At 56.4% G+C, this 9,621-nt stretch overlaps 1 protein-coding gene across 1 annotated transcript; it reads left to right on the plus strand.

Annotated features, from left to right (window-relative positions):
* Positions 1-209: 209 nt before the first annotated feature.
* Positions 210-9,223, plus strand: HTRA2 (HtrA serine peptidase 2). Its single transcript, XM_067298469.1, has 8 exons — positions 210-568; positions 2,572-2,776; positions 2,847-3,041; positions 3,319-3,351; positions 3,866-3,974; positions 4,641-4,710; positions 8,439-8,534; positions 8,842-9,223. Exons 1-8 carry the CDS (start codon positions 225-227, stop codon positions 9,005-9,007), a joined length of 1,218 nt encoding a protein of 405 aa, XP_067154570.1. The 5' UTR covers positions 210-224; the 3' UTR covers positions 9,008-9,223.
* The last annotated feature ends 398 nt before the right edge of the window (positions 9,224-9,621 follow it).

Below are 9,621 nucleotides of genomic sequence, written 5' to 3' on the forward strand. Positions count from 1 at the left end.
GGCAGTGGGGGTCCGCCAGCAGCGGCGGCCTGCCCCAACCCGCGGTAGAACTACGGCTCCCAGCATGCCCCGCGGTGGGCTACGACTCCCAGCATGCCCCTCGGTGGGACTACGACTCCCAGCATGCCCCGCGGCGGGACACGTAGCCCGTTAGGCTCTCGCGCGGCGCCGCCGCTCCCAGGGGGCCCCGCGGTTCCGGTTCCGGTTCCGGAGCCCGCCGGAGCATGGCGGCGCTGGCGCGGTGGGCGCGGGCCCCGCTGACGCTGGCGGCGCTGCGGCCGGGCGCGGCGCGTTGGTGCCGGGCGCTGTGCGGGACCGCCGAGCCGCCGCCGCCGCCTCCCCCCCCCGCCGGGGGCCGGGCACTGGCGGCGGCGCTGGGCGCCGGGGCGGCGGCGCTGGTGCTGCTGTGGGCCCGCGAGGGCGAGGCCCGGCGGCCCGCGCTGCCCGCGCTGCGCGCCGCCGTGCCCGCGCCGCCGCCGCCCGCCTCGCCCCGCGCCGCCTTCAACTTCATCGCCGACGTGGTGGAGAAGACGGCGCCCGCGCTCGTCTACGTGGAGATCGTGGGCAGGTACCGGCACCGGCAGCGCCCCGCGCCCGCGGGGGCGGCCCCGCCCGGGCCTGCGCCCCCTCGGGGGGCAGCTTCTCTCTTTGCCTCGGGGAAGCTCCCCGCCGCACCTCGTCCCCCTCCCGGCGGCCCTCCGGGGGGAGCGCGGCTCCGTCCTCCCGGCGCCCCCCAGGTGCCTGCGGGTGGCAGCGAGGCCCCCGGCCCTGCGTGTCCCCCCGGGGTGCAGCCTGGCTCCCCCAGCCCCTCCACACTGCCCGGGCATGGCCTGACGGCCCGGCGGTCCCGCTCCCGGGGCTTCTCGCGCCGGGTGCCCCGATGTGCCAGACGCATCTGCCAGGTGGGATCCCTCCCCTCATCCCGCCGCCTGCCCTCCTGCTAACGCAGGCAGCACGCAGCTGGCCTTCACCGCGGAGACATACTGCTGCTGCGCTGTCACCTCCTTGTCACCAGGACCGTTTCTGCAAAGCTGCTTCTCAGCCAGCAGCCCTAGGCCATTTCACAGCCCTGGGTTACCCTGTCCCACCTGCAGAACTTTGCATTTACCTTTGCTGACCTCCGTAAGGCTCCTGCTAGCAGGCGTCACCACCCTGTCGAGGTCCCTCTGAATAGCAACCCTGCCCTCCAGCGCATTGACTGCTCCCCTTGGTTTGGTGTCATCTGTGAACTTGCTGATAGCACAGTCTGTCCTGTTGTGCGGTTCATTAATAAAGATGTTAAACAGTATCGGCCCCTTTATCAGTTTGTGAGGCACGACACTAGTTACTGACCAACAAATGGACTCTGCGCCACTGACCTTGGTGGTTCAGCCAGCTTTCTGTTCAACTTATCCATCCTATATGTCGCCTGTGTGGCTAGGACACCACAGGAGACCATGCTGAAAGCCTTCTTAAAGTTAAGATAAACAATATCTACTGCCCTGCCTGTATCTGCACAGCCACTCATCTCATCACAGAAGTCAATCAGACTGGTCAGGTGCAATTTGCCCTTGGTAAATCTGTGCTGGATTTCTCCCAGTCACCTTCTTGCCTATTGGGCGCCTGGAAGTAGTTTCCAGGAGGATGTGCTCCATAAGCTTCCCAGGGACTGGAATGAGAATGACTACCCTGTAGTTTTCTAGACCCTCTTTCCTGCCCTTCTTGCAGACTGGTGTGATGTTTGCCTTTTCTCAGTCATCAGGAGCCTCTCCTAGTCACCATGACCTTTTAAAGGGCATCGAGAATAGCCTCACAATGCCATTGACCATCCCCCTCAGCACCCTTGGATGCATCCTGTCTGGTCCCATGGACTTGTGCATGATCGGTTGGCTTCAGTGGTCCCTCACTTGATCTTCCTCTATCGTGGGTAATGCTTTGTTCCCACAGACTCTGCTCCTGGGCACAGGAACCTGGGAAGCCTGAGGAACTAGGCAAAGACACGCTGAGTACCTCAGCCCTTTCTGTGTCTTGCGTCACTAGTTCCTTGCCCCACTCGGCAGAAGGCCACGTTTTCCTCTTGCCCTTCCAGCATGTGTCAGTGTGATTGAAATCGCCCAGGAGTGCCAGGGTATGCAGTCATGAGCTTTCCTCCACCTTTCTAAAGTAGGCTTACCTGTTAGCTCCCAACTGGTTCGTTAATCCCTCCTCCTTGCCTTCCCTGCCTGCCCTTCCTAAAGAGCCTGCACCATCCATTGCAACTCTCCAGTCCTGTGCCACTGCGTGTCTGTAATGCCAGTGAGATCATACCTCTGGAGCTTTGCATGGACTTCTGATTCCTCCTGTTTGTTCCCCTGTTGCCTGTTTGTTCCCCCTTACGCCTGTGCGTTTGTGCAGATGCTTGAGATGGGCGCCTTTCACTGGGGAAGAGAAGGAGTTTCCCCCATCAGGCTGTTGCTCAGACACTTACTCGCTGCCCCCTGCCTTCTCTTCAGTCCCACCAGCCTGTGCCACCGGGTCTGCGTGGCCCCAGCCTGCTGCCCCTGCCCCTCCAGGGTCCCCACCAGCCCCTTGTGACCCATGCCCATCTTGCAGGCACCCCTTTTCGGGCCGCGACGTGCCCATTTCTAACGGTTCAGGCTTCCTGGTGTCACCGGATGGGCTCATTGTGACTAATGCACACGTGGTGGCAAACCGGCGGCGTGTGCGGGTGAAGCTGGCCAGCGGAGAACAGTATGATGCTGTGGTGCAGGACGTGGACCAGGTTGCGGACATCGCTACCATCAAGATCAAGCCTAAGGTGCCTATTGCTGCTGTGGGGATGCTCCCTTCGTCCCCTGCCATCTGCTTACTCTCCTCTTCTCTTCCAGCACCCGCTGCCCACCCTGCCCCTCGGGCGCTCCTCCGAGGTGCGGCAAGGGGAGTTTGTCGTGGCCATGGGCAGCCCGTTTGCCCTGCAGAACACCATCACCTCTGGCATCGTCAGCTCTGCCCAGCGGGGCAGCCGGGAGCTGGGCCTGACCACCTCTGACATGGAGTACATCCAGACCGACGCTGCTATTGATGTAAGGAGAGTGTAGTGCACGGCGGGTTGGCACCTCATCTCTGTCTCAGCGAGAGCTGTTTGGGGAGGGGGTAGCTGGGGAAGGACCCTGGGTTCCAGGAGGTCAGAGGGGGCTTTACACAGAGGTCGGGAGGAGGAAGGGATTCTGGTTAGTCACCAGGGCACCGGCTATGCTTCTCACCTTGTACCCATGTCTTCTGGACTCTTATCTCCTTGCTCGGGTTCTGCCGTTTGGGAATGTCACTCTCACAGCCTGTTTACTGCTCTCTCTTCTTCAGTTTGGGAACTCCGGGGGCCCCCTTGTCAACTTGGTGAGTTCTCCTGCTTGTATCCTTGCTGGCCATGGCAGAGAGGCACTGCATGCCCTCTGGGCGTGTGCCTGCTGGTGGTTGGCGTCCCTCCATGGGAGCGCTGTGCAGGGTGTTTGCAGCTCTCGGGAGGGAGGCACTGTGCACGCTCCAAGCTCCCTGGGGGAAGTGAGCAGGCACTCAGCCCGGTGCGGGAACGCTGGGTCTGTCGCTCGGCCTCAGCTTGGCCCTGTTCAGCATCTGCTTTGCGCAGCCGTAGCTGACGGGACTGGCGTAGCAGAGCCGAGCCCCACCTCGGTGTGGCTGGCGTCACTGCGGCTTGCGAGGCACGGGGAAGGGCTGCATGGGCTGCAGCCTGTGGGACCAGCCCGGCCCGGCTGTGGCAGAGTAGGGCAGGCTGAGGAAGCAGTAGGCTGGGAAGGGATGGGTGCACAGTCAGGACACCAGGTTTGCAGGATTAGTTACCCTCCTCTCCACAAAGGCGCAGGCTGGTTGGTTCAGTGCCCTTTCCCTGCAGGATGGTGAGGTGATTGGGGTGAACACTATGAAGGTGACATCGGGCATCTCTTTTGCCATCCCCTCAGACCGACTGCGGAAGTTCCTGCAAAAGGAGGAACAGCGCAAAAGTGAGTTGGGTGCCTTCCTGCTCGGGTGTTGGGGGAAGGAGGCCAGAAGGAGGCTGAAAGAGGGAAACGTCTGGGCTCTTGGCCCTTTTTTTGAGAGAAAGACAAGCATAACAGGAGAAGGAGTTGGGGGAGGGGGGTCAGAAGTTTCTCCTCTCTAGCATGAAACAGTGAGCACCTCTCTGCCAACGAAAGTTGTGCTGTTGCTTCCATGCCCACAGAAGCCTAACCACCTGCTAGGAGGATGCTGGTCTGCATCTGCTGCAGATAAAGGCTTCCAAATTGTAGTCCCAAGTAACTTGTGCTTAAGTACCCAGAGGGTATGTAGTACATTTATTTAATGTGGATTCTTGCTATCTTTATTTCTCCTATTGACAGTATGGAGTGATATTTTGAGTTGAAAAAATGACAACACAAACCAAGAAAGCAAAATAACCCAGCATTATACAGTACTGATAAAGCTCTAACTGATAAATGGAACTTAAATAAGCTGTTGGTAGGGAATTCAGTGAATACAGTGTGTCTATCGGAGAATCTCTCTCTCTGCGCATATCCTTTGAGGTGGGAGGGCTTTGTGACTCTGCTGGCTTGGCCCAGTGGTGTGGAGATAGTTCTGGGGTGCAGAACCATCTTTTCAGCCTTGTCATTTGATGTGCTTTCCTTCAACAGGCTCTTGGTTTGGCAATGCAGAGACAAAGCGCCGCTACATAGGGGTGATGATGTTAACTCTTACGCCAAGGTATGTGTTCTGAGACCTGGGGCCAGCGGGCTGGTCTCTTTGCGGCATGGTGGCTGTGTGATGGGATCTTCTAAACTAATGATTGTATCTGTTTAGGCAAGGATTGTCTTCACAGCTTAAACATGCACATTCTCCAATCTTTTTGTACTCATTTTGTGTTTAGACTATAGGCTGTGTCAGGGGTAAATTAGAAGCTTGCGAATTTCTACACTCTGGCAGAATCTGTGAACTGATGAAAAGTCCCTAAATCCACCACCCAAAATGCCACATCAATATATCATTTTGTTGGGAGGAGTTCAACAGAACTCTTGAAACATAGCCTGAATGCAGAATCACCAAAAACGTTGTATGAATAATGCATTTGCTATGTGCCAAATGAAAGTTGCGATGAAAAAGTTGGGCAAGTTGTACTGTCTGGGAGGAAGGATCCCCCAGGTAAATTGCCGTGGTGCAGAAACTGTTCTCAGATATAGGACTTGCAGAATATGAAAGCGTAAGTTTGCCTGCAGTAGAGTTGACTTCTTGAGGGAGAAGGTGAGCAGGTGGGAGAGCATGTTATGTTGGCACACACAGCGTGGCTGCCACCCAAAGCGTAAGGTGAGGCTCTTGGGTATCAGGAGGAAGGCTGGAGGGAAATCTTCTTGGTGCTGTCCAGTAGTTCACTGGCAGGTGGGAAGAAGCCTCGTGAATCTGAGACTGTTCATCCTCGTGGCTGTGACTTGGGAAGGGTGTCGTGTTCCTCTGCATCTCAGGAGACGTTCTAGTCAGCAAAGAGGACTGCAGACAGAGAACCTGCTTGGGTCTACTACAAGTGTTGCCTGCAGCCCTTGGTCCAGCTGGTCCCCAAGACATGCCTGTGGCCTTGGCAGCCTCATCCTGAGCAGATGCCCTGCAAGCAGTGGAAGCTGTGCTGTGTGGAGGGCTGGACAGCCCTTGTCGTGCTTGCACAGAGCTCTTCTTGGTGCTGTAAGCCATGGGAGGGAACTGCTGCAGGAGCCACACCTGAACACTTTGAAGAGATCTTTAACTGACGCTTGGGTCTCAGCAGGATAGTGGGGTTGGTGGTAGCAGCTTGCTTGGCAGAAACAGCTTTTAGGGCTGCGCTCTGCCCTTGCTAAAGCTCTGCTGGCTCTTGTGTGTTTGGTTAGTTTACAGACTGCCTGCAACCCTGGACCCCACATGCAGCCTCTGGGGACCCTGCCTGGGACACAAAAGGAGCAGGAGATGCTCTGTTCCTCCTGAATTACAGGCAGGGGTGGAGGGTGGACAGACACTGTCAGCATCGCTGCTATGCCCAGTAGATGGTGCTGGTACTCAGCAAAACCTGATGGGTCCTGTGGGGTGTAAGAGCCCAACCTCCTCCTGCCTTTCCTGGACAAAGGCCCAGGAAGAAGTCTGTCAGGGAAAGAGCGTGAAATGCTTGGGACATGGCTCCTGGAAAGTGAATTCAGCCTCAGCACAGCCAGCAAGCAGTCTGACAGCTGGTCTTAGGAAGAATGCATCGATAAGATACTGAAGAGCTGATAACCAACAGATAAGGAGCCTTGTCCTCAGTTTGTAACCAATATCTGATCACTGGGGGGGTTTTGTGCCCAGTCCCTGGGAAGATGGTCTGAGAGAGATTGCTTGCCTTGGAGCTGGACAATTACACTGTCTCAGCATACTCTTGTGAGAGGCCAGAAATGTGTCCCAGCACAGGAGGGAGAGGGAGATCTGTAGTGGGTCTGAGTTTCTCAGAGTGCTGGTCCTGCTGCACGGATTGTGTCTGGCAGGCAGGAGCTTCCCAAGACACCAAGCTTTGCCTCGTGTAGAAAGCTCTGCTGCCCAGAGGGAGTGAAGGTGTTTCTGTGGCTTTGGGCTCAACTCAGCCATGAGAAAAGACAGGACCCTGGCTAGCACAGCGCTCTGCAGTCATTGAGGCTGGCATGAAGCTGGCTCCTGTCCCTGCTGACCATCCAGTCTAACTAGACTGCAGGTTTCTGTCAGTTTGGGGATAATTTCTCTGGAGCCTGCAGGTGAAGGCTCAGGGGCAGAGGTGCACTTGCACCCTACTGGTGCCTCGTTCCAGCAGTCTGACCTCCTCAGCGCTGCTCTCAGGTACATCGTAATGCCAGGAGCTCTGAAAGGCATCTGGGTGAAAGTGGGTGCTTCTGGCAGCCTGAACCAGAAACAGCAGCAGAACCAGCATGGACACCCCACCTTCCATGAGAAGACATTGTTAAGATTCGGATGGTTCTTTAAAGAGGAGAGAAAATCAAGAGGGCTGGGGAAATGTCTGCTCAAATAATGATTGATCTAGAGCTGGGGAGGGCCTGAGCTCCCACTATCCCATCTTACAGCATAGAGCTTTGGGGACCGAGTAAAGGACTTGTAAAGCAACAAAGGAAAGTGATACTGATTGTTGGGAACAGGGTCTACATGGAATTGATGATGGGGGTGCATAGCTGGTCAGGAGGGGGGATGTTACTAGAGATGCATTCAGAACAGAAATGAGGTTGGTTCTTCATGCAATGTGTGATAGAACTTGCTGGTCCTGAGAGTTGAAAAGAGTGACTAGAAAAACTTACAGAAGAAAAATCTGTTAGTGGCTATCAAATACAAAGATATAGAATTACAGCTCAGATGCTTTTTGAGCCAGGCAGCTGGAGGCTGTACATATCTGGGGAACTATAATATCCACAGCTGGTGTTGTAGGAGATAGGATGTTGGCGTAGATGGACACTTGGTCTGACTGACCTGGTACAGCCATTCTTAGAGACTTTGTAGCCCTCGGTCACAAAAGCATGCATTTATTATGTTTGTACAGAGACCTGCTTACGGCATGTATTGCTCAGTGTTAGTAACTGAGGTGAAGGCGTAAACTTGGCTTAGGAAATGCGCAAGCCACCTCAAACCAAGAAGGGATGGCAGCTTGCAAAGGTCTGTGGAAAAGTACAGTGCAGTCCAGTAAGGACAGGTGCAAAGTGGGGGGTCATAATTGACTGAACGGGTACAGGATGGGGAGCAAGGAGCTGGGCAGAGTTGCTGTAGGAATTTCTGGGATTACAGTGGATCAGAGCTGGTGTATAGTGTTTAAGTGCAGAGTCTGTGTGCAAAGATGCACAATCCCTCCACTCTGGTAGGATCCAGCTGGAGTGCTGCATCCAGTTCTGGACTCTTTCAAGTAGGGCGAGGAACAATTGGAGAGAATCCAGAGGAGCAGTGAGAATAATCAGAGGTTTAGAAAACGTAATTTGAGGGAAGATTGGAGGGACTGGGATTGTTTAGTCTAGACTCCAGTGGAGAGATGTAGGTATACCTCTGCTTGACACATCTGGAAAAAAAGAGGAGGGAATAATTTTTGTTCTGTGTCCTACCTACAGCAGTCACGGAGAAATGAAACTACAGCAGGGGAGATGTAGACTGATACCAGGAAAAGCTCTCTGACATGGGTCTGCTCAGACAGAGGAAGTGCATCAGCAGCAGCTGTGATCCAGCTGGCAGCTGCCGTGGTAGTTTCCAGCCCTCCCTGGTGCAGCCAGGACCTTTGTCTGCTGGTTTTTGACAGGAAGATGGTGGCGTTTGAATGCCCTCAGGGTTTGCTGTCTGTCTCTTGTGCTTAGCAGCCTGGGGGAGTGCAGGAGGAGGGGTTCTGCACCATGTTCTCCAACTGTGTGCAGTCATGGTTGGGTTGGGAGCCCTGCTCTGCCTCCCGTCTCCTTACTGTGATGCCGGTTTTCACTCTGCAGCATCCTGGCTGAGCTGAAGCTGCGTGACCCCAGCTTCCCCGATGTCTCCTACGGAGTGCTGATCCACAAGGTGATCATTGGCTCCCCGGCCCATCAGTAAGTGCTGCCCTGTACCTGGTGGAGTGGCATGAGGGAGCAAGTATGCAGGATGTATTTAGCACCCGCTCTGAGCGTTTTGCTCCAGAGGAGCAGGGGTTGGGCCCTGGAGCCTAGTCTGCAGAAGCAGCAGATTGGAGACTCTTGCCCAGGCTTGGGGTCCCTTTGGCTAAGATGCCTGTGCTGCTGGAGGAATCCCTGGGATAACAGCCCAAGCTTACTGTAGTGCCTGGCTCGCCTTCCTTGGAAGATAAAGCTGTGAGTGTCTGCTTCCTGCACAGTGCACTCGTCTTCGTCTTCCCCACAGGGCAGGGCTGAAGGCAGGTGATGTTGTGCTGGAGATCAACGGACAAGCTTCGCGCCGCGCGGAGGACGTGTACGAAGCAGTACGGACACAGCAGAACCTGGCCTTACTGGTGCGGCGAGGCTATGACACTCTGCTGGTGAGTGTCGTCCCTGAGGTCACGGAGTAGCGGAGCCGTAACGCAGGGCGCTGCGGGTGCCGGCTGGCGGGGCTGGCCGCGAACCCAGGGCGCAGGACTGTAAGCAGCATCTGTGTGCTGATCGGGGGGAGAGACTGAGCGCTTCAGAGAGACTGGAAGGGGCCAGGCAGAGGGGCAAGGCCTGGTGCTTGGGTGGACGCACAGCGCAACTGTTCTCCTTACTCAAATAAAGCACTTTTCTAGGTAGCCCCACAGTGCTGCGTGGCCTCCTTCCCCCAGCAGCAGGTATCCTGCATGCCGCCTAGGAGAGGCTGTGCTGTGTGGGGCCCGGTCCCTTGTGCCAGTCCTCACCAAAGGCCTCCCAGCTGGGGACGAGCACACCGACTGCGCCTCCAGTTACCTCCTCTGTTGTCAGGACAGAGGTGTCCTGCCACCCACTTCGCACCTGCGCTGCGCATGATCTGACCCCTCCGTCTGTGACACGCGGGCACCAGGCACGTGCTCCCATCGCAGCCACGGCTCGTGAGGCCAGCTCCTCTCTGGGGGAGCCTTGGCCCTCCTGGCACTGCTCTGGCGCAGGGGTTTGCGAAGGGCAGCTGTCACTGCCACCCCGGAGGTGCTGACTGAGCTGGTCCTTGGCAGGG

Source organism: Apteryx mantelli, chromosome 5, assembly GCF_036417845.1.
Source record: "Apteryx mantelli isolate bAptMan1 chromosome 5, bAptMan1.hap1, whole genome shotgun sequence".
Classification (NCBI taxonomy): domain Eukaryota; kingdom Metazoa; phylum Chordata; class Aves; order Apterygiformes; family Apterygidae; genus Apteryx; species Apteryx mantelli.

Bases quoted from the DNA above. Each gene is read 5' to 3' on its own strand.
- HTRA2 (XM_067298469.1), top strand. From the start codon at position 225: ATGGCGGCGCTGGCGCGGTGGGCGCGGGCCCCGCTGACGCTGGCGGCG. The intron at 3,352-3,865 runs GTGAGTTCTCCT...CTTTCCCTGCAG, and splicing joins GGGGCCCCCTTGTCAACTTG to GATGGTGAGGTGATTGGGGT. The intron at 4,711-8,438 runs GTATGTGTTCTG...TTCACTCTGCAG, and splicing joins ATGTTAACTCTTACGCCAAG to CATCCTGGCTGAGCTGAAGC.